Raw genomic sequence first — 25,437 nt, 5'->3', positions numbered from 1 at the left:
GAAATAGTTAAAAACGAGGTCTAATTTAGGATATTTTGTTAATTTTAGACACAGATACGAGATTAACCCAAAAATATGAGTACATAAAATTATTTTACATACATTTTATAAAAATAAAATAAAAAATTTAACATTTTATAGTACTATAACTCGATAAGTTTTGTGAACAAATGTTGTATAGGAAACTGAAGGTCAGACAGTAAGTGATCTCATAGGAAATGATGAGTCTGGAAAACCTTCCAAGAGACGGCATGTTGAAGATCAGACCCATATCAAAGCAAAAGTAGTACAAGGTGAACATCAATGACTAGTTTCGAAACCGGAATCAGGTCGGTGTGTGGTATTAATAAGCATTATTGAAAATAATTTTATAACTCCGAAACTTTATATTTACAATCTATTCTCGTAAATAACATCGATTGGATGTTTTCCTTTATTAATGTTTTCGTTTCCGTGCAGGAAAAGAAAGGAACCTACATACATGATTTCAATTTCTGAGCAACCAATTGTTGTATATGACTCTTCTTACCAAAGAAAGAAAGTTTGCAGCAAACGTGCTAGCAGACTACAGAGAAAAAATCCGTCCAATTTACTGATTTTGTAGGTATTGGTTCATATTCATATCTATGTCTTTATGCGTTATATAGATAATTTTGTAGCACCGAAATTGTCATGATATCGGCCAATTTCATTCTTTTAACTAATTCGGGAAGAATTTGCAAATTGATAAAATCTCGGCGGATTTTCCATCGCCAAGGAAAACTACTCCAATGCTGCTCAATTCGCCTTTTGGGGTTTCAACTCTCACATAAAATTTTATAATATAAAGTTTCGGAATTTCAGAAACTTTTATGAAAAAGGAAACAAAATACCGAAATATAAGACTCGACAAGCTCCCCCCATACAACATGTGCTATTTATGTTCTTCAATTGTTAGAATTTTGAATTGTATAAAATCTTTCAGGTTCAGCAACCAATAGTGAGAACAACTCTGCTGTTGCAAAATCAAGCCTGTCAAAATTGCAACAAGGAAAAACGAGAAGTTATTTTCGTAAAATTGACAACATATCAAAAGGATCAGAGCCTGTCAAAATTTCATTAGTAGATGAAATAGGCTACGAATTAGACCTTCCAGAATTCAGTTACATGTCAGAAAATACAATTTATCAGAACGCCTATCTCCAACTTTCACTCGCGCGGATATCAGATGGAGATTGTTGTTCAGGATGCTGTCTTTCTTCTCCGGTACCATGTGCTTGTGCTCGTGAAACTGGCGGCGAATTTGCTTACACACTGCAAGGCTGTTTAAAAGAAGAGTTTTTAAGAGCCTGTACTCAATCTATGAAACAGAACGCGAAATTGGATCAATTTGTTTTCTGTCAGGATTGTCCATTGGAGAGATCTAAATAGGGCTATATGCCAGAGAAATGTAAAGGTCACTTGCTTAGGAAGCTCATTAAAGAATGTTGGAGAAAATGCGGATGCGATATGAACTGTGGAAATCGAGTTGTTCAACGGGGGGATTACAAGCAATTTGCAGGTATGATGCTTAAAAGAAATCAAATCTTGAAAGTTTAATAAGCTGTAACAATCTAACATTTTTCGGTTTAATTTATTACTTTTTATGAGCATGATTGATAAAAAAAATAAATTCTAAACGGGTATTTTATGAAATTCTCTTACAAAAAGTCTGCTACCTTATTATGGTGGAGTACATTGACCTGAGAGTGTTCCACCAATAAACCGAATTTTAGGGATATTTTTCACAAAATAATTAAAGTTCTGAATATAAAAAATTATTATCCTCAAGGACCTGGCGAAAGGAAGTTTTGTTTGTGAGTACGTCGGAGAAATATTGACTAACATGACCGGATTCTGCCAAGTAGCGGCGGTGACCGGCACACATATCCGAGTTACACTTAATGCCGACTGGGGATCGGAAAGAATTCTAAGTGATGAAGAAGCACTTTGCTTAGATGCAACATTTTGTGGAAATGTTGCAAGGTTTATTAATCATAGGTATCATTCTTGTCTTTTTTACATTCTCCATTTTTCTATTACATATTAAATACTACTAGCTTTAACCCGTGCGTTGCACGATAGTTATTTAATTTTTATTTTTTTTATTAATTTGTAAAATAATATATAGTAGAATTTTGTATTTTTTATTTGGATAGATTCTTATTTATGAATCAATAGGTATTTTGTACCTCTTTTAATTTTAATAAATAATTATGTAGCATTTTTAAAATGTCTTAGCATTTCTTAAATGATTTTTAAAAGGTATATAAAAAAATTAATTAAAAAAGTTGGATTGTATATTAGTAATTATCAATTTAACCAAAAACTACTATAATTATTTAAAATTTAAAATTTTAGTCAATAACTTTTTAGTTAAAGGGTTTGTTATATGCTTTTATATATTCACTCATTTCAAAACAATAATTTTTAAAAGTAAAAAGAAAATAATTAAAATAATATCTATTATTTTTTCCTTTTTTTTAATTTTTTTAATTTTATGAAATGAATGTTATTAAAACTATAACATTCTGAACATAAAATTAATCTAATTTTCAGTTGTTATCAAAACTAAATATATTTTTAATTATTATTTAAATTTTTAATTATTACAAAACAAATGCATTTAGTAGTTTTTATAAACTTTTCAATTTAAATAACTTATAATTTTTTTTTGAATTAACATATTATTTATAATTTATCTAAAATTGCACTTTTTTTCCTTGCAAGTGAAAAAAATAAATGTTAGCAAAATTATCACCTTCTAAAACATGAGAATCCTTGACTTGATACATTGAATTGACTTCTCATATGTTTTTTATGTTTTTTGATTGATTATTTTTTTGAAACATTTTAAATCAATGAAGCAAGTAATCCTTAGTGTGAGTAAAACTTAAAGAATTGTAAATAATTAATTTTATTATTTACAATATTTGAGAAAATAAATTGACAAATCCATCAATCCAACCAAGTTTCATCATTTGGCAATATTATTGGATTAATAAATCATAACCCAAAAAGAGTTAGTCACTCATTTATATGAAATACATAGAATAACTGCAAGAAGGGTGTATGATAACATCATCGGTTTTATTATATTGGAACGATCACCAACAACACATTTCATAAGGCCTTTTTTTGCAAAATTTTTGAATTTTTATTTTATAAAACATTTCTAATGATCAACATACACAAAAAATTTACTTACCTTTGTTTTGTGATCGAGCTTATCACCTACAATCAAACACACACTATACGATTAACATTGAATCAAAATTTTTGTTATTTCATTTGTCTTCACCTACCATGAAACAAAATATATATTAATAATGAATAAAAATTCGATAGACTCATGCAGAAAATAAAAATAATGATCTTCAATGTACCTTCTTTACTTCATCAAAAACGAAAGTCATCCCAACTTTTAAATTTAGTTATACTAACAAAATCTGCAGAACTAAATCAACAATAAAATATTCATAAAAATTTAAAAATTTATTGTATCGAAGATTATAAAAATTAAGAGTTTACCTGAAAAGTACTTATGGTGTAGAAGAACAAAAATATGGGTATATATAATGGTGATTTATGGGTAGATTAAAAGTTTTTTTAACATAAATGCATATTATACCGTTTTTTTAAGTTTTTAATATTATCATTATTAGGAAACACAATAGTCTTGATTATTGTAGTTATGGTGAGATAATGACCTAAATTAGTGGTAGTCATAATTTAGGCTGAACCAAATTTATTTATTATTAAATTTGGTATTTTAGTCAATAATTTCTTACTCATAGAAATTTATTATATGCTCGTTTATTCTTTAGTTCAAAATAATTTTTTTTGAATATAAAAATGATAATCAAAGTATACTTAAGTTATTTTATTTTATTTTAATTTTATATAATTCTGTATTTTTACAAATATATGATTATGTGTTTTTATTTTTTATTTTATTTATTAACATCAAATCCATATATAAGAATAATTAAATTGTGAACAAATTAAACGTTGATAGTCAATTGTTTCCATACCAAATTAAACGTTGGCCATTAGGTTTCCATATATTAGGTTAATTATGTTAGCATTTTAAATAAGGCTGATAAATTTCAATTATTAGCATTTATTAAAGTAATCAATTTGGGGTTTTTTTTTACAAATATAACATAATAACATTGCCTATTTTGTAATTTATGGTGGCAAATCCCTTGTGACGTATTTATTAAAAGATATTTGTAGATAATTAGTATTTAGGTGTTAATATATATATGAATTGTCTTTTTGTTTAAAGAATATATAAATGTATGAATTGTCTAAAGAATAATGTTAAATAATAAAATATTTAATTTAATTGTTTCAATTTATTTATTAAGATGTGTAGTCATAATCATAGTATTAATGGTTTCTAAATAATAATAGATAAAAAGCTGTAAATGAAAAAGATAAAATGTTTTTTTAAATCAGTTAATTTAACTATTTCAATTTATTGATATACTTTTAAAATATGAATTAAATAAAAATTTAAATAGAAAGGCTAAGAAGTTTTTCATTGGTGGCTTACCTAGTCATATAATCATAACTATAAATTTTCAAACTATAAAAGAATAAGAATCAATAACATTAAAATAATAGATGCTAATTTTTTATGAAAAGCTTATTTTTTTATTAACTTTTAAAAATGTACAATTAGTGTGTTTATTTTTTTATTTGTATAATTTTTTATTTATAAATTAATACATAGTTCATCCCTACTTTCAAAAAATTCAGAAAATTAAAAAAGAAATATTATCAAATATTATATGTATTAGAAGTAGATAGTAGTAGGAAGCATGTGAAAAGTTAAATTTCAATTAAGTATGCATTTTTTAGGAAGTGTATTTTTATATAAATATTTATTATATGATACAAAAATTAAAAAAAATGAAAATCTTATAATAATTGGTAGATTTTTTTTTTGAAAATGCAAATGAAAGTTACTAAATAAATAATTAGTCTATTATTAGCAATATTCTTATTTTTATACCAAGTTACCAATTTATGATGAAGGTTAACAAATCAATCAATGTATTAAATTGTGAGAATAATGATTAAAGCAGTTAAAGTAATACTATAATTTTAAGACCAATTGGAATGTGCCAAATGTCAACATATCAAACCATGGGAAAAAACATCCTGCTTTATATATATATAGTAGATAGATTATTAGAGTTTGATTTCGGTTTTGTTTGTTTGAAGATGTGAAGATGCAAACTTGATTGATATTCCAGTTGAAGTAGAGACCCCAGATCGGCATTATTTCCATGTATGAATTTTTATCACATTATATTATAAAGGCTTAATCATTTAAAAATATCTCATCTTTTCGACTTTTTTTGTTTATAGCCCAAACTTTCAAATCGTCATTTTAGCCAATTTTTCAATTTTCAATTGCAATTGTGGCCATTTCTTTAAATTGGAACGGGGATAAATTAAAATAAGTATCTATATTTGAATTTATAAAAAAAAAGTATCTATAATTGAAATTCTTGATGATAAATAGGCAAATTGGAATAATATGAAGCAATATATATGAAGGGGATATATTTGAATTTTTTTTTCACTCTGATGTGAAACCGAAAGTTGAAAAATAGGCTAAAGTTGACGATTTTGAAAGTTTGGCCATTGTTTTACAATTTTATTACGAACTTTAAATTTTAGCAATTTAACATGGACTATTATTTTTTTATAGTTTGAAACACTGAGTAACATTTGTGTAAAAAAATGTTGATATATATTTTGGCGTCCAGTATTTTTTATCGAAAAATCACTCGGTGTTTTTAAATTAATAAAAAATTGTAGTTTGTGTTACGAATTGCTAAAGTTAAAAGTTTATTTAAAAATTATTAAACTCACTGAAGGTCATAATTTGCTTTACCATTAACACTATTATAAATACATTTCAATTCTTTAATTTATGAGGGAGCAAATTAAGTAAATTGTTTGCATATGATCCTGAAAGCAGCTTGCTTTTTTCACTTCAAAAGAAGCTAGTGCATTGGAAGAATTAACTTGGTTAAGTGAGTTTCATATAGAATGTGTTAGCATTATTGATTAATATAGCTAAAAAAACATTATTAATTATAGGGTTAATTGCATATAAAATCACCACCTTTACACGAAATTGCAAAAATAATACGACCTTTAAAACGTGGCAATTCAGGGCACCACCTTTCATTTCTTTTCAAAAATAACACGGGCACATTTTTAGTGGCATTTTTGCTGACGTGGCATGACACGTGGCACTTCCATCGGGTGTTCAGGTCAGCAAAATTTTATCAAAAAACGCGCCCATGTTGTTTTTGAAAAGAAATGAAAAGTGATGCCCTGAATTGACACGTTTTAAAGGTCGTGTTATTTTTTAGAATTCGTGTAAAGATTGTGATTTTATATGTAATTAACCCTTAATTATATTGGATTGAAGTATAAGAGTATATATGCATATAAAATGATTTAAATCATATTCAAGATGATAGAATTTGTGTTTAAAATCAATCATATTAGTTTATGTTGCCTGGAAAATGTTGAAATAGAAACAACATAACTTATAATTTAAATACAACTAGATTATGAACATAAGATTCTAGAATTTTAGAAGTGTCACAAAAACAAAATATAGAAGAGGAATTTGCACAAAAAACCCCTTTTTCTAACTTATTTGTTCTAAATACTTCAATTTCAAAAATTTATTTTTATACTCTATTTTTCTATTGTTTTTAGTTGTACTCTCAATTAGCAAAATAACTTATTTGTATTTTTACTCTCCTTCTTTTAAACACATGCATATCGCATTCTTCTTCTTTTTTCTCTCTTCTTTTCCTCTCTCTTTCTTCTCCTTTTTCTTTTTCGTTTTTTTCTTTCTCTCTCCTTTTTTCTCTCTTTTTTTTTCTCTTTTCTTCTCTTTTCTTTCTTCTTCTTCTTTTTCTTCTTCTTCTTCTTTTCTCTGCAACTTTTTTTTTTTCGTTTTTTTCGTTTTCTGCTTTTTCTATTTTTCACACTATATAAATAAACTCTAAGACAAGAAAATTTGAATAAAAAGAAGAGTTTAAGAGATAATATGATGGGTGATAGATGATAAAGTGCTTCATCTTCTTCTTCTTCTACTTCTTTCTTTCTATGTTGTTTTAAATTATTAGATCATCGTTTTCTGTAATTTTTTACAACTTTTTTTGAAAAAATCGTAATTTTCTTCATTGATGATGTTTTGACCTGGTTTTCAAATGTTTAAAATTAATTTTAGAAATCGTTTGAAACTGTTTTTTCGAAACTGTTTTATACTGTTCGAAACCTTTGTAAACGGTTTGAAACTGTTTTATACTGTTCGAAACTGTTTCAAACTGTTATTTTTTTAAGTGTTTGAAAGTATTTTTTAGAAACTATTTTAGATTGTTTGAGACTTTTGTAAACGGTTTGCAACTGTTTTATACTGTTTGAAACTGTTTTTTTGAAACTGTTTGAAACTATTATTTTTTTATGTAAACGGTTTGAAACTGTTTTATACTGTTTGAAACTGTTATTTTTTAAACTATTTGAAAGTATTTTTAGAAACTGTTTGACACCTTTGTAAACGGTTTGCAACTATATTATACTGTTCGAAACCTTTGTAAACGGTTTGAAACTGTTTTTTGAAACTGTTATTTGTAGACTGTTCGAAAGCGTTTTTTAGAAACTGTTTTAGACTGTTTGAAACCTTCGTAAACGGTTTGAAACTGCAATTGAAACTGTATTTTGATACCGTTTGAAACCGTTTTTAATAGATTTTTAATGAGAACAAATAAATTAATAATTTACAGTTTTCTTTGTTTTTTAGAAAAGTTATGATCGTTAGATTTGAATTCGAAGTGAAATTTGAAGCTATTTGATTAGGAATTAAAAATTCGAGCGGATCGAAATTAAATTTGAAAGTCACAATAAATTTTTAAAAAGTAAAATGATAGAATTAGAGAAATCAATTTCTTGAATTGTTATGAGCTGAAGATTTTAAATTTAATTGTTGATTTGTTGTTTTTTTTCTTTTTAAATGAGCTGAGAAGAAGAGAAGAAGAAGAAGAATAAATTTTGAATAAAGTGTATTAGGTATAAGTGGAGTATAAAAAATAAAGAGCAGAGTAAAAAAATAAATGGTTGACACGCTTGGGGTATGAAAATCAAGGTAGAATTTTAGGGTTACTAAATGCTAATATTTTTTTAATCTAGGTAATTAGCTAATTCTCTTAATATAGAATTCGATAAGTTGATGTGCAGCATGAGAACTAGTCAATGGTTGGTATCTAACCATAACATTATATTCTTTTATCTTAGTAATTTGAGATATCTTAATACCTCCTTCCAAGTTCAACGAGACGATATATCTGATTACCACTTAAATTAAAAACTCATTCAAAGATTAAAATTTTATTAATACTATCAGACGACAATAAAAAACATAACCATGCAATAACTAAATACGTATAATTTTTGAATTAGAAAGTATGAATTCTGGTATTTAATTAAGGAAATGTATTTGAAATGCATTAATTACAGGATTATGGGATTGATTTTGACGATGAAGATCATCCGATAAAAGCATTTGGATGTTGTTGTGGAAGTGCTTCATGTAGAGATAAAATACAATTGTAAGTGAATAAAAAGTTTCTAGGAATATATGCCTTAACTTTCCAAAAGGTTCCTTTTTCTGATTTATTTTTTTTGCACTAATTATTTTCAGGATTGGGAATTCAACAAGCAAATCATAATGCACGGATTTATTTTTGGTTTTATGACCTTTTCAATTATCGGGTATAGAGCGTGCTTGAAATTGCATAGTAAAAGTACGAATAGAATGGAGAATATATATATATAAATGAACAAAATTTCATTAATTATAATTTCTTTTATGAATTTATAAATACATTTTTTGTATACATTCTGAAATATCAATTTTGATGGAATGGTCCATGCAGAAGTAGCCATCAGGATTGTCCGTTGATACCAATAGATGTTTTGGTTTTAAGCTTTAAGAAATATCCATCATTGTAAATTATGGTGTCTTACAATATCTATTTTATTCTAACAAATGTTTGTTTTGTCGTTGTGAACTTGGCGCAAAATATTAAATTAGACTAAGTTCATAGTTTAAAAAAATACCTCTAAATTTAGCATATTTGCTCGTTTTTTCCCCTCATATGAGATGACAGAAAAAGATTACATGATTTAATTTAGAGTCCGCTTTCTCATCTATTTTAAGAAAAAAAACATTCGAGTCACCATCTTTTTGAATTACATCTGAGGTGGTTAAAAATTGTTGAACAAATTAGAAATTAATAGATAAAACGAATCAAACTATTAAATTTGAGGGTGTTATTTCCAAAGTCACTTTCTTTTGTACTGTATAACCATTTATATATACTCACTGTCATACTAGGCAGTAAGCATGATATGAGTTTTCTTTGGCAAAAAAAATTTAAACTAGTTAATTTATTATTTAAAATAGGCATATTAAAAATGTAAAAATCTCAAAAACTGTTTTTGACATCAATAGAAAAAGTATATAATAATGACATTTATATTATATATTCCAAAAAAATCTATACCAAACAACACTTTCATCTCCAACATCTTTTTCATGTATAAAAAGATTCTCTTGAATGAATATATACAAAATAAGAAGTTGACCTATTAACAATATATTGAACAATGCACTTAAAGTTGGCCTGTTGATATACACTTGATTTAAATCAAATTTGTTATTTCAATTATAATACTATAGGTAGTTTTTTGTTCATTCATATTATCCATTATTTTAGATAAAGGTTAAAAAAACAATTATTATTTTATAACATATATTTATTAAAATAGTTTTTATTGAAATATATATATGCAAAACTTAAGCTAACATTATCTCATTTACTCCATATCTATTTTTTTGAACATCATTTACTCCATATTAAAATTCCATCCCTTTTTCATTTTATTTTATTTTACTGTAGTTCATATGAATTATACTATCATTATTATAATATGTGGAAATTAAATTACAATGTTATATAAGTAAAAGTTGAATATTTTAAATTTATAGGTAACTTAAAATTATAATTGCAATTGATTAATGAGAAAATCACATTTTTACCACATTAATTAATCAGTATTTCACAAATTACCACCTAACTCTCCTATTTTACATTACTACCAAAAACAATCAAAACTTTTCACCACCACCATCCCTATCATATGATGCCACGTGTAATAGATAGCTCATTACTGTTAGTGAGAATCTACCACGGGATCCGCGCCTTATTTGTTGTTGCATTCTCTTAAAACACGGGTTTCTTTCCTAGCTGATTCAAATAACACTTGATTTTTTCCTTTTTAAAAGATATCAAATCAAAAACACATCACAAATACACAAAATATACCATCGTCTTCTTCTCAAAAATAGCATCGTCTTCTTCCTCAAATCTTTTATCTCAAATATTGTATCATCATGGAATCTATTCCAGTGATGATACAACACAAAGGCAATTGGATTGAAGCAAATCAATATGCAGATTTTGAAGTTATTGGTGTCATGATTCCTCAAAATTCTACATATTTGGATCTTCTACATATAATAGCACAAGAAATACAAGTAAATTTGGAAAAACAGAATATTGAGATAAAATATCAAGTAAAGATTCAGTATCCACCACTCAAAATCAGTGATGATTCAAGCTTCAGATTTTACTTAGAAATCAAGAAAAAGGAAATCGACTTCACTATGTATCCTCTCTGCATAGTAGTTATCAGTGATACTAGCCAGATACAGACAATTCTTCCAGATGCAGCAGCAAGTATTTCAACAGCTATTTCAGAATCAAACAGAGACCAAGATACCATATCGATACACGATAGATACATGTTTGATACATTCGACGAAATAGGTCAGTATACAAAACTTCTTGCAATTGATACAATAGACTGTAACGATGATCAAAATCAAGAATCAGTATCAGATCCACTACAAGATATAGATCTGACAGTTGGAAAAACTTTCAAAGATAAAGCTAATCTTCAAGCATGCTTACGACTTCATGCAATCAATAATCACTACCAACAAAAGACAGTTAAATCATGCCAAAAGAACATTTTTGTAAAATGTATCGATGATACATGTCAATGGTATCTGAAAGCGTCAATTAATGTTCACACAAAACAGTTCATCATTCGTAAACAAGACATGAACCACACATGCCCGATAGAGACCAGATTCAGCAATCAAAAACAAGCATCAGCATCACACATAGCGGCATCCATCAAAATGAAGTATCTCAATGTCAAAGCAACATACACACCAGTAGATATAAGGAATGATATGCAGACTTTACATGGAGTCAAGATCAGTTATATGATGGCTTGGAGATCAAGAGAATTGGCATTTGAAATGTTAAGAGGAAAGCCTTGTGAATCTTACAAATCGCTGCCTACTTTTTTATATATGCTTGGAACTAGAAACCCGGGATCTAGCATAGACATACAATTGAGAGATGACAGCACATTTTTGTATGTATTTACAGCATTAAAAGCTTCAATTACAGGATGGCAGTATTGCAAACCAATAATTGTAGTTGATGCTACATTCTTGAAGGCAACATTTGGTGGCACACTTCTTGTTGCAACAGCTCAAGATGCAGCTGGAAAGCTGTTTCCTCTAGCATTTTCTGCTGTGGATTCAGAAAATGATGACTCATGGCATTATTTCTTCACTAAAATAAAACAGGCCTTTGGAACAAGAGAAGGTATCTGCATTGTATCAGATAGACATCTCAGCATAGAGTCAGCTATTAAAAGGATTTATCCTGAAGCTACTCATGGCGTATGCATGTTTCACCTTCTCAATAACCTCAAGACAAATTTCAAGAGAAATGCCAAGAAACTTAAAGAACCTTTCTTTGCAGCAGCAAGAGCATACACTGAGGTTGAATTTGACTACCACATGAAAGTGTTGGACAGCTTAGATGCTCGAGTAAGACCATTTCTTCAGCAAATCAAATATGAAAGGTGGTCAAGGGTACATTCTCTCAAAAACAGGTATAAAACTATGACATCTAATTTAGCTGAATCATTAAACGCAGCAATATTACATGCAAGAGAACTGCCGATCACAGCCTTATTTATGCACCTACATGACCTCCAACAAGAGTACTCATACAAACACAGAAAAATTGCTATCGATACAGTCACAACACTTTCAACCATCCATGAAGATATACTTCTGCAAAATTACATTAATTCACTGAAACTACAGGTATGTAAAACTCATATTAGATAGTACAGCACTATTTTATGTTGTATATATTATATATCTGCTTTTCTGTGAAGTTCATAAATTTCTGTCTTTTTTAATGTATCAAATATGTATATAAACGGTATCTTGCTATTGTTTTTATTATACTAGGTGAAACCATCTTCAGATGATATCATAACAGTTCTCGAGAATGGTAAAAAGTACACAGTCAACATGGTCGAGAGAACATGTACATGCAAAAAGTTTGATATCGATGAAATTCCTTGTAAACATGCCATAGCATTTCTAGCCGACAAGAAGATTGAACCTTATGCGTACTGCTCAAGATACTGTACAAATGCAGCTATGTTAGCGACATATTCTGAAACTGTATATCCATTGGAGAAGGAAGAAGAATGGATTATTCCAGAACATATCAAGAACATGATTGTCAAACCACCCCAACATAGAACACGAACTGGAAGGCCTAAAAAGGGTAGGTACCAGTCAAAGTGGGGAAATCCGAAAAACGATCCAAATCAAGGGCAATGTGGAAAATGCGGACACGCTGGACATAATAGGAAGACATGCCGAAACAAGCCAAAAGATACCTAGATTATTCATTTCTTTCAGTGTTTTTTATTATAGTTTAAACTTCCAAGTATTATATACAATTCTGATACATTAAAGAGTGATGTATGTCAATTTCTAATTGCGTAGAACATACATATCTGATATTATATTAAATGTCAGATACATATATTATACAGGTTTGATACATATATGATACACAAAATAATACATACAGCATCACAAAAACAATTACATATGTATATCTGGTAACATGTTAAATTCAGATATATATATATTATACCTGTAAGATACATAAATGATACATTCAACTTAAAAAAAAGTGCAAGTGTGAATAAAAAGAAATATTAAAGTAAAAGATTACTTCATTAATTCAAACAAAAAACATTGTTTACTTCATTAATTCAAACAAAAAACAGTGTTCAAACAAACCTAAAAAATAAAACACACAAAAAGCATAAAAAAACATTGTTCATTCAAAATAACAACTACAGTTTCAGTTTTCCAGCTCGAATCTTGTATCTTTTTGCTTTCACATTCCCATCCTTTTGGTCCTTGTCCTGATAACTCTCTGATTCACTGACAACATGAAACATATTCTTCCATTTTCCATACTTATAAAGACAAAAAGCCAAACGCTTTCGATGGGAATTCACATCAAACTCTTTTGTAAGCTCTTGCTCTCTCCCATGCACAATATATTCAGCAAAAGAGAATGCAAAAACTCCACAATCACTGCATAAAAAAAACACAAAATACATGTCAGATACAATATATATGTAAAATAAATAAAATTACAAAAACTATACTTACTTGAACTGTTGTTCTGGCAGGTCATATTTAACAATCAACTGAAAAGAATCTTCTAATCCTTGACTTGTATAGAACGGTGAACGCAAATCAGAAAAGGGATTATCTTTGAACACATCTAACTTGGAAAGAAATAAAGGAAGATAAGAGGCATAATTATTCCCAATCAGTCTAGTTGACGAAGCACTCAAAGTTGAACGCATGGAATTATAGATTGTGATCGTCCTGAGCTTAAAATCCAGTACTGCAAGGGCCCAATGATTATTTGAAGACACATGGAAAGGGATCAGCACAAATTCACACTCAGCCCATGGAGTATTCGCAATCATACGTTTGCCACGTATATACTGAGAAATTGGATGATCTTCATAAATCAGGTCTCGGTCTCCGGTATCCTTGAAAAGCCTCACAAAAGATTGAAAAGTTTGATCAAAATAATTGTCAGTTGTTGTGAACTTCATTTGTATGCTACTATTATATTTTCCTTTCTTCCTCAGATAGTAAAATAAGATATCCATGTGCTGCATTAACAAAATGTATTATAAGTGTACTAAAATTATCTTTAAGTAAAATACATGTATCAAATGTGTATCACAACTAAATAATAAACAACAATTACCCGTGTATTCAATGACTGTCCACCATACTCCAGAACGAAAAAGAAATCTTTCGCATCAATGACATCAACACCAAAATTGAAAGGAGGATTGATAGAATTTTCTGTTTCCTTAATAAATCTTCCTCTGCAAACAAAAGATATCAAAAACTATAAAATATCAATAAAAAAAGCTTAAATCTAAACAAAAAAGAGCTTACTCTTTGGCCTTGGGATATCTCAAATGTCCTTTACCAATCCAGTCATGATACTCCGGATATTCATCGCACATTAAAACATCTCCTAAATTATTGTCCAATGGACACAATTTAGGAACAACAAAAGTAGCATTCTCTATGCGGTATTCGTTGTTTCCAGAACTGAATTCAGCAAGTATGGAGATTTCAATAAAATACTCGGCTTGATATTCCGTTTGTTATCCATAGGAGTAGTAAAATTCTTCTTCTCAGAAAATAGAACCTCATCAGCAACCATTTTCACATCAGCTTCACTTGCTCTCCCCATAGAAAACTAAAATTTAGAAAAAAACAATTATAACATAAATATACATAACTGATACATATTTGATACCATATTGATACACAACATACCTCGCCAGCAGCCATTTTCACATCAGCCATTTCCAACCCAACCTGACTTACATTCTCAACAGGGGCCTAAAAATTAAAATACAAATAAAAAATAAAAAATTAAGCATGAAAAAATTAATTTCAGGAAAGTAACAATTATAACATAAATATACTTAAATGATACATATTCAATACAGGATTGATACACAACATACCTCGCCAGCAGCTGTTTCTAAACCAACCTGATTTACATCCTCAACAGGGACCTAAAATTAAAAAAAATTAAAATATAGATATAAAATGAAATTAAGCATGAAGAAATTAAATTATACCTCAACATGCATCGATCTACCATCACCGCCATCATCATCTTTCTTATTACCACCACCAACACCACCATCATCATCTTTCTTATTACCACCACCAACACCACCATCATCATTTCTATCATTATCCTTCTCATCTTCTACATTTTTTTGCTCATCCTCTTTGTCCTCCTCAGCCTCATTTTCTTTCTCCTCAGACTCATCTTTTTTATTCTCAGCCTCATTTTTGTCCTTCTCAGCCTCATCTTCTTTCTCCTCAGCCTCATCTTTTTTATCCTCAGCCTCATCTTTTTTATCCTCAGCCTCATCTTTGTCCTCTTCTTCATTTTTCTCATCCTCATCTTTGTTCTCTTCTTCATTTTTCTCATACTCATCATCACCGTCCTCGCCATTATCAGCATCATCTTTATATCCAGTTTGAAAAATGTAATCAGAAACCTGAAATACAGTTTAAATACACAAAATGATATACAATTTGTATGATACATAAAATATACAGTTTTGATACACACCATGATACATTAAAATACACACCATTAAGTCGACTCTTCAACAGATTAAATGTTTTTCTTCGTCTCGAAGACTCAACTTGTTTACATTTGAGGTAATCAGCAAGAATAGCGTCATCATCAGTTGAAAAATCCAAATCTTCAACTATTTTCTTCTTTCCAGTTTGGAAAAAACCAGATATATCAAGAGACATTTTTTCTTGAGCTGTAGGAACAATATTCTTCAGCATCAACTGACAAAAAGAAAACAAAAATACAGTTAAGATACATGAATTATACATAAATGATTCATAAAAGTAACAGAAATTAAATTTCTGTTAAAAAAACAGCATACCTGCTCACGCGTCTGATCAAAAAATGCCTCATTCAGATATTTGATTGTTAATTTGTCCTGACTCTTGAGCCATTTTAGCATTCGAGGAACTAACATTGGTTTAGTAACAGGAAAACATATCTTATTAGTAGCAAAAGGGCAGACTTCATAGAACCAGATTTGCAAAGCCAAAGGGAAACTGTTAAGCCTATAAAACTTGAGTCGTCTTCTTGTAGCAAACCTCTTCTTCATATCAGCAATGGTAGATCGAAAAACCATTATCCCCCAAGGATATGAGTTATAGTCCCCACTATCAACCATATCCATAAAAAAGCGACTTACATTTTGAAATTTAATCTCATTTGAGCACAAATAGCACTCAAACAAGTAAATTACGGCCAATTTAACCGCATCTTCATCCGACTTGAAAACCTTGTTCAGAAATATGACACCCAATCCATCTCGAGTAACTTCACTATTTGGGAAATAGGTATCAATCAACTGATTCTGTAATGGAGCATAAGAAACAGGATTGAAATCACCAACACAATTTAACCCCGTAATCACAGCAAATTCATCAATACTAAACCGCAGTTTATGTCCAGAAACTTTAAACCACAATTCCCTATTATTTGGATGCTTCACTTCTCGCAGCAACAAAGAATGTATAAGCTGAGACTGATTACACAACGGGGACAAGTCTAAAAAATGACCAAGAAATGTCTTCTTGAAAAGTTCCAGCTGAGTATCAGAAAGAGTTTTCTTGATGTCCTCAATATATTTGAAATTTAAAGGCATAGTCACTCTACAAGTGTAACGATCTTCCGCATCTAACAAGTAGTCCCAGTTCTACAAATATACACAAATGATACACAAAAAATACATAATTAGTAAATCTAAAATACAATATTTGTATACAAAATAATTTTACATGAAAAAAAAACATATAAGATGCATATATAACATTTACAAAAACACAGATCTTAGAGCCTACTAATGTAAACTTAAAATGAAAAACACAAATCTTAGAGCCTAAAAAAACACAGATCTAAGATACATATAATATACATAAATGATACAAGGATTAATAAACTTATTTTATAAACTAATCTTAAAATGGAACATGACATTACATATCAAAATACATCTCTTATACATGCAAAATACAGATATAAAAAAAATTACCTGAACCAAACGAGTTGGTTCTTCAATATGCAAGGATTTCTGAACTTTCTGATGATCAGGTACAGCATCAAAAGCCAAACGCCTTTTTTTCAAACCAGTTTCATCCACCTTTTTTCCCTTTACTTTGACATTCTCAGAGGCAGAAGCAACACCACTTCCTTCAACATCTTTTTCAGCTTTTTTTACTAATTTCCGCTTCATTTTTACAGGAACAATAAAATCCTTCTTCTCTTTTGTAGGAGTTGATCTTGTAGAAACCATGTTGCTATTTATAGATAAAATGCAGTTAATAGCAAATGTGGAGCCTAAAACCTAAATGCACGTTACACACTACACTGATAATGGCTAAAAAATAGGAAGTAAAAAGAAAACTGTAAATGAAGAAGGATAAACGATTGAAATCATGAGAGATCGTGTGCGAGAGGGAAGAAGAAAAGAGAGGAATCAGCATAAGTTTGAAAAAACGGTAAAAAGAGCAATAAAGAAGAGAAGAAGTTGAAAATTAACAGAGCACGATACATGTGTGTTTTGCTAGACACGTGTAGGCTTGGGATGAAGGGAGGAAAGTGGTGCTGGCTGAAAACTATTAAAGGGAGCTGGTAATTTGTGAAATTAATGTGGTAAGAAAGAAAAACAATTAATTAACATTGTATTGTCCGAAAATAGAAGGTTTTTTCTTGGCTTTTCTGTTATTTTCTCTTGATTAATCTTATAAATAAGTGATTCAGTGAAACCCTTCTAATATAATTATAAGACTTTCAAATGAATATTCAATTTTATCATATATTTTTCTGCTAGAATTTAAATTCTTACATACCGTATAAATTCAACATAATTATGAAGTTGGATATCTCTTAAAGTACAGAATTCCTATTTTATAATCATGCAATTTTTGTTATTGTTTGTAAAGATCATTTTAAATTAAAAAAAAAAATCTCCAAAATGATAGATGAAGAGAGAAAAATACTTTTGAATTAGTATATTTGGTTAGCCTAGTATACGTACATATACTTTTTTGGCTTAGAGAGCAAAATGCGTTCCTTTATTCTTTACTTTAAATATAACTTTATGGGAATGATTAAACACTTGGGATATAGATCAAATGATTGAAAAATCAGTTTACTTTGTAAACATGTTTAGTCAACTTCTCTTCTGATCTAAACAAATTTCACCTAAAAAAAGGATGAACAATAAGGATGAACAATATTGATCCCCTAAAAAAATATAGAAAAGACTCAAAAATTTGTGTATGTATGTATTTAATGTTTGAATTTTTATAATATAAAAATTGAAATGATTAAGTGTTAATTTGAAAAATAAATTTATTATAAGAGTTGTTTTAAAACCTTTTCATGTTGTAAGTGGAGAGTGAAACTCACACGAGGAAGTGTGACTAGAAAAGGGTGGGCAAAGGGCTTTTTTATGCTAAAAGCGTAATCTCCAGGTCTATGGAATTTAAAAATCTTGAAAATGACTTTTTTAATATTTCGTGTTAACTATAGAGAGTAAATTGATCTTTTGTTCAATGTATTTGTTCATTATTAAGAGGCGAACCACATGTGCTGAATTAGGTGTGAAATTTGAATAAATTAATAAAAAAAATAAATTTTGAATTAAATTGACTATAAATTAAAATTTATATTAATTCACCATCATTTGTAAATTGAAGTAATAAATAGCCACTTTAAGTGTTAGGTTAAACATCTCAAGATGTAACAAAACAAAATTGGATTAGGATCCTCATTTGACCTAATTTTTTTTTAAAAAAAAAAACAAAAACAACTTAAAAAAGCATTACCCAAATAGGATGAAGCAAAAAAAATGAAAGAGTAGCAAAAGAAACCACTAATTTCAATTAGGTCCCACATAAGAGCCAGCAGCCTTTCCTAATCATCCACGTCAACATTCATCAATTATTTTGTTTTTCATCCCTCAATCCCCACCGTTAAAAATGATGACCAAAAATCAAATATTACAAAATGAGACATAAAGCCAAATACGCATTCTTCTTTGTAAAATATGAAAGAAATTAAAACATTCATGAGACAAAAAGCTAAAATCAAGTGTCAAGATTCCATCTTTTTGCTTGCGTTTTAGCCCCCTCAACATCCAATTCTTATCCAATTCAATCCCCACTTCTCAAATTTATCGATTTCTGCACATTTTTAGGTACAATTTATCTCCACCCATGTCCAATTTTTTGTTTAATTTTGTTTAAGTTTGTATCTTTTGATTGATTAGAGCTGTTTTAGCTTCTAATTTTCGTAGCCCTTTGATTCTCCTGTTTTTAATTATATTTCTGCAAGTGAATTTGAGTGTTTTTTTTGTAATTGAGATTCTGTTTGATTGTGAATTTGGTTAAAGTTGTTTAGAAAGCTAATTTATTAATCTGGTTGCTTTGTAAAAAAAAATTATCTGTATTTTGGTTTTGAATTTTATGAATTTGAGTGAGAATTTAATGGTGGGATTTGATACTGGATATGGTTACTTTATATTAGTAATTAGATGCCTTACATACCAAAAAGGATAATTTTTGGATGTTTTTTAATGTCTGTTTTCTCAAAGCTTTTGACTTTGTAATGGATATATATTTTGGTTCTAATGGTAATGCTAGAAGCTTAAACTTTTTTTTATTTTACTTTGGTGTAAATGTGCTAGTTTAGTGATTGTTTCCCATTTTTTTGGAGCACTTCAACTAGTGTGACACTTGTGATTGTTTGCTTCTTGTTTGTGTGTTGGTGTTCGATAACTGCCTCGGTTTTCCATCAACTAGCTTATGTGGTTCCATACTCTTAGAACTTGTATTATGCTTAAAGCTGATATTTTGATTAGCTTGAATGCAGTTATCCGTGTTATATCTTCCCTTTTCTCGTAATCTACGTTGCACGGAAATTTCTCTTATTCTTATGCTTACGTTTCGAAAACTCTGAAACTCTATAGTTATAACTTATTTTTGTTAAAATTATAGTTTCACGTTTTTTCATTTTGGTGTTTTTATATTTCAGGTTTTTTTTTTAATATTTGTACTACATTACATAGCTCATAATAAATTGTATAAACATATGGTACAAGATATCCATTTTAATGTACATTTAATTCTATTAGCTCCTTATCCTTAACTTATAGTCCATTAACCTTACAAATGGCGAATGTGCTGAACTGTTGATACATTGAGGCTTCAGTATTTTACTGTCTTTTTTTTATCTACGTTGCCATTTTAAAATTGGCTTGTTATTCTTGCAAGATTTTTATTCATTCAACAGATCACAAAACATACTTATTTGGGATTTAAAATCTTAGTTTTGTTTTCCTTTTCTTTTTGTACATTTGAGTTGGCAAACACGGGTTTGCAGCAAGAAATAGAGTTAATTCTGTTTATGATTATGTGCACACAGCAATAATGATGCGTGCTATGCTTTATTTATTAGGGATCAGGTGCAAAGCAGCTAACTAGCCATGTCTTCATCTTTTCCAGTTCTTCCGATCCCTCTTCAAGGGAAGTACCCTAAACTGCCTGATTCTTTTCAGGTTTCTTCGGAGAGGGAAGTGATGCGAAACTCAGTGCCCCATCAAGCATCTCCATTAGGTTGTAATAGCGGGACTGTTGGACACTTGTTTTCATCATCTATGAGACCGTCCAATGAAGTTTATGCTTCTTCATTTTCACCACGAGCAGAGCAGTCTCAACATTCTCCTTTTATATCCGAGTCACTGAGGGACCGAGGAACTTTTCCAGTGCCACCAACTCATTCTTCCAGTTCCGATGTGCCGTCCACAACACTAGTTAATCACTCTGAAGAAAATAAGGATATGTCGTGGACTATAATTCCATATAATGACTTGCTTGAAATTCCAGAAGCTGTGCATGTGCAGAATGGCCAAGTTGAAAGCAGTATCGGTGTCATTACATCTGAGGACCTTATTAAGAAAACGGATTGGCAGGAATGGGCAGATCAGTTGATCTCTGTTGATGATGATCTGGAACCAGATTGGAGTGAAATTCTTAATGATGCTAACACAGCTGAAGCAAAACAAAAGGTTGGGTCCTATGTGTAACAATGGTTTTAGTGCATACACGCATAATAAATTAAAATTTCATGTGGAGCATACATTTTAACCTATCCATTTTCATAGTGTCTCTGCTTTTTAAAGCTAAATTTCTCTCTCATTCTCCTCACTCTAAGCCGTTATCAAAGAGAAAAGAAAATTTTATATGTATTATACAAGGTGTTTGTAAATTATGTAGTTACTCCAACTGTGGATAGCAATGCTTCTATCAGAATGTTCTGTTTGATGACTTCTGTGACAAATAATTTAGAATTTATTCAGGATAATTTTATGTTTTATTATAGCGTTAGCTGATGACTGAACTGAAGCAGCTCTGTAAGCTGCCAACATTGTTTATTCTTATTTTCTTGTAGTTGTTTGTTACTTATCTTTTGTTAAAATTAATTATTGTTACAGGCTCTGAAATCATCTTCTCAAATTTCACTTCAGCCCCAAATTCTTCAGCATCAACCTGTACACAATGGAGAGCTTGTTGCTAACCCAATCTCTACTACAGCCCCAACAAAACCCCGAATGCGCTGGACACCAGAACTTCATGAGGCTTTCGTAGATGCTGTTAATAAGCTTGGTGGCAGTGAACGTGCGTAGTTATATAGTGTATACTATTTACAAATCTTAGGGAAATGGAATAGGGTTCATATTGCCATGTTGACTTAGAGTTTTGAATTACAGGAGCTACCCCGAAGGGTGTCTTAAAGCGCATGAATGTTGAAGGCTTGACTATCTACCATGTTAAAAGTCACCTGCAGGTATGTAATTTGGTTTCATCTTAAACACTTGAAGGTCTCTTTTGGTTTCTTTAGCAGCAAGTCATACGTGTTTCTGATTTAGCTAGTTTATTTTTCTTTAAATTTCAGAAGTACAGAACAGCCAGATATAAACCAGAGTCATCGGAAGGTAACTATCTTTTTATCCAACGATCAGAAAAATATGGGTCCTGATTTTCTTGTTTCTGATGTTAGACTTGCTAGTTGCTACTTGCTAGCCTCCAAATGTTCTTACTTTAACTAAACATTGTTTGTATTTACATTTCTCTGTTATGTTATCTTATCATTTTTATTGTATTAACCCCACAGAAAAACACTCTGCGCAAATTTTATATTTAACTGTATGAGTCATAAATTTGCAATTGGTTGAAATTTTTTGCTCTTTTTCTCAGGATCTTCAGAGAAGAAGTTGAATTCCATTGATGAAATAACTTCTTTAGACTTGAAAGCGTAAGTTCTTTTGCTCCACTCAGAGTTAGAAAGAGTGGTCATCCCCGTTTTTAGCTAGAGAACGTGCCCACTTCTCATAGTTTAAGCTATGCAATATTCCTGAAATTTATATCTCATATTTTACGCCCTTTTAAATTTCAATTCTCAATGCAACACTTTTCATTCAAGCGTATCTGCCGAATTCTCCATGTTCCTATGTGATCCTGTACATATAGTAACTACACTTCCTCTAATGCGAGAGCAAAAATCAACGGTGTTAGACAAGGATTAATAGGCTAAAACAACAAAAATAACAACATTGTCATTATTGTTAAGACTGCTAAAATTTCAAACCCATCTTTTTGGCCATCATCATCATAGCTAAGATCGCGAAATTTTCAAAACCATCTTTGTGGCCCTTGTCACTAGGATCTTTCAACTTTTGGGTTTGGAGTTATTATTCTTATTCATGCTTATGTGAGGAAAAAAAACTGCATTTTTTTCCCTTCTATATTTTCTCCTTTTCTAGTCCTACTGATAGTCTGAAACCTCGTTTGTATCTGTGCAGAAAAAGGAAGCAAAGAAATGAACTTACCTTTTCCCGTACATCGAATGCTATTTTCTTGCTCAAATTAACTCCATGATTTTCCAGCATTTGCTGCATTATGTCCTTGTGCTGTCATTTCCTTTCAGTCCTCTTTCTCTCACATGTTTTCTTGATCATCACATATAATCATTTTTCGCTCCAGTCATTTGTTTTTGGTGATATCTACACAGCTATTCTATGAAAATTACATATGGAGATCACCCGATTAATGCAATTGAGCTCCTGTGCCTTTATAAATGCTCTATAACTCTTTTCATATGTTATTTGGCAATAAAAATGGACGATTAAACTGATGTTACGCTGGATTTTTGTTCAAACAGGAGCATGGGGATCACAGAAGCCTTGCGATTGCAAATGGAGGTTCAGAAGAAGCTCCATGAACAGCTTGAGGTATGCTATTAATACGAGCTTCACTTCTCTCTTAAGAGTTTAGAACCATGCAACCATTACCTAAGTTAGTTGATACTCTAATCCTAGACATCACTCAGTTATTGGTCTACTGTGAGGTATCATATCATATGGTACATTTGGATCTATTCCTGACTTATAAAAACACGCTTGACCTCAAAATTTGGGAACCTCCATAATGCAGTCAGCATATTGTGAAATCTGCAGTGCCTTTCTTTTTTTTCCTTTTCAGGCTTAATGACAAAAAATAATCATAAACTATATCCAAATTTTTAATTCTAGTATGAACTATTAATTTTATCTTATAAATATGTAAGCTTTTAAATTTACTTAACTTTTATAATAGTTAGGATGAGATATGAGTAATTACTTCTGAATTTCTCCGGTGAAATCTAGTTGAAACTCTATATTAGATGAACCTTATGACCAGGGCTTCAGTATGGAGAAATGGTAGTGGTGGCTAGACTGATGCCATAATATAAGAAAGACAAATGAAGTTGCTAGCGCCAATTTCTACCATTTCTGGCAACATTGTTACAGGTTCAAATGGCCCTTGAATCTAAGAGCCTCTATAGGCTTTCTTTCGAGACTGAATCAATAAAATTGTTTCATTTTAGCCAGTTGCTTGATTAAATTGAAACAAATGTAAAAACTGATGTGCTTTATTGGTAAAAGAAGTTGACAGTTTGTGATAGAAATTAAAGTATAAAGAATTTTGTGACTTTTCATCATTAGATCATTTATTTCAACATTGGCGTCAATTAATGCGTCTTACTAGTGTCATTGTTTCATTATGTTTGATGGTCAGGTCCATTAGTAACCAATCTGTTCCCATCAAAAGTCCTTAAGATTCTCTTATTGATTATTTCAAAAAAAAATTACATTTACCTGGACAGGCTTAAATACGATAATCGTAGACTGGTAAAGTTGCAGATGAAGGAAAAAATGGTTATTAACTCTTATAAAAACTTTCATTTCGCTGTTTCTAATTTTGATGTTTTCGTTTCCGTGCTACATATGGTAATCAGTGCTGTACGGACCTATTCCTTTTGCGAACAGTTGCCAAATTAATGGATTCTACACCCAAATTTTATGAATTTGCTGATATAATGTTTCTGTCATCCTTGCAGATTCAGAGAAATTTACAGCTGAGGATTGAGGAACAGGGTAGGAATCTTCAAATGATGTTTGAGAAACAAAAGAAGATAGACGATGAGAAGTTCAAGGGTTCTACTTCTTCCTCCTCCCTGGATGCCCCATCACAGTCAAATGTAGAGCAGCCATCCGAAAATGGTAAGATCGGAGTTTCAGAACTTGATAACCCCAAAACAGGACTTGACAATAGGGACAATGATCCAACACCGGATGGAAGTTCTAAAAGTGGAAGTAGAAAGCACAAGGCGCCAGAACATGGAGCCGATGAAGATACTGAGAAGAAGGAGGACGAGTCTGGTCGAGCATCAGCAAAGCGTCCGAGAGTAGATGAAACAACAACAGACTGATCAACTTCCTGAATTTGTTCGAAAAGCTCTATCCGTTGACATTTTGCATCTCGGGAAGACGACATGCTGAGCATGGAAATCGATATTAAACTGTGTGAATCACAATGGGGCAAAATGATTGATGGGTGTTATTTTAACATGATCTAACTAGCTTAAGAAACAAAAGAATTCAGAATGAATTTATTGACATGTGATTTTTCCAGTCTAGGGATATTTGCATTAGGAATTGGTGTTAGAAGATGAACTTGTATATGTATGTGCAATGTTAATAGTCAGGAAACTTTGTAGTTCTCAATAAAATTATGTTCCAAATGAGGGGTAATGATCCTAAAAAACTTTAAATGTTTGCTGCTTTTATTAATTTTAACCAAATTTGTTAAGAGGTAATTATGAAATGAGGTTTGATATATTACACTAGTTAGACCTTAATATTGAAAAATTA

General features: G+C 30.2%; 4 protein-coding genes and 1 pseudogene across 6 annotated transcripts; 3 read left to right on the top strand and 2 right to left on the bottom strand.

Annotated features, from left to right (window-relative positions):
• The first annotated feature begins 303 nt into the window (after positions 1-303).
• LOC126672155 (histone-lysine N-methyltransferase SUVR4-like) lies at positions 304-9,019 on the top strand (annotated as a pseudogene).
• A 1,497-nt stretch (positions 9,020-10,516) lies between these two features.
• Positions 10,517-12,910, top strand: LOC126672153 (uncharacterized). The gene is made up of 2 exons (XM_056104985.1): positions 10,517-12,316; positions 12,467-12,910. Exons 1-2 carry the CDS (start codon positions 10,517-10,519, stop codon positions 12,908-12,910), a joined length of 2,244 nt encoding a protein of 747 aa, XP_055960960.1.
• Positions 12,911-13,374: 464 nt separating this feature from the next.
• Positions 13,375-14,214, bottom strand: LOC126672152 (uncharacterized). Its single transcript, XM_050366099.2, has 2 exons — positions 13,700-14,214; positions 13,375-13,621 (listed from the first exon to the last, which is right to left on the bottom strand). Exons 1-2 carry the CDS (start codon positions 14,212-14,214, stop codon positions 13,375-13,377), a joined length of 762 nt encoding a protein of 253 aa, XP_050222056.2.
• Positions 14,215-14,924: 710 nt separating this feature from the next.
• LOC126672151 (uncharacterized) lies at positions 14,925-17,475 on the bottom strand. Its single transcript, XM_050366098.2, has 6 exons — positions 17,215-17,475; positions 16,051-16,878; positions 15,728-15,949; positions 15,214-15,645; positions 15,097-15,147; positions 14,925-14,948 (listed from the first exon to the last, which is right to left on the bottom strand). The coding sequence occupies exons 1-6, from the start codon at positions 17,473-17,475 to the stop codon at positions 14,925-14,927; spliced, it is 1,818 nt and encodes a 605-aa protein (XP_050222055.2).
• A 1,736-nt stretch (positions 17,476-19,211) lies between these two features.
• LOC126671930 (protein PHR1-LIKE 1) lies at positions 19,212-25,310 on the top strand. Of its 3 annotated transcripts, none has more exons than XM_050365760.2 (8): positions 19,212-19,383; positions 20,743-21,252; positions 21,679-21,862; positions 21,955-22,031; positions 22,140-22,179; positions 22,442-22,499; positions 23,406-23,475; positions 24,624-25,310. In XM_050365760.2, exons 2-8 carry the CDS (start codon positions 20,764-20,766, stop codon positions 24,993-24,995), a joined length of 1,290 nt encoding a protein of 429 aa, XP_050221717.1. In that variant the 5' UTR covers positions 19,212-19,383; positions 20,743-20,763; the 3' UTR covers positions 24,996-25,310. The 3 variants fall into 3 exon arrangements, with proteins under 3 accessions (XP_050221717.1, XP_050221716.1, XP_050221715.1); XM_050365759.2 differs by having other exon boundaries at positions 20,690-21,252; XM_050365758.2 differs by having other exon boundaries at positions 20,643-21,252.
• Positions 25,311-25,437: the final 127 nt, after the last annotated feature.

The sequence above is a fragment of the Mercurialis annua genome, linkage group LG3, assembly GCF_937616625.2.
Source record: "Mercurialis annua linkage group LG3, ddMerAnnu1.2, whole genome shotgun sequence".
Classification (NCBI taxonomy): Eukaryota; Viridiplantae; Streptophyta; class Magnoliopsida; order Malpighiales; family Euphorbiaceae; genus Mercurialis; species Mercurialis annua.
Note: the sequence above shows the minus strand (reverse complement) of the source record. Positions and strands in the feature narration are given on the sequence as shown.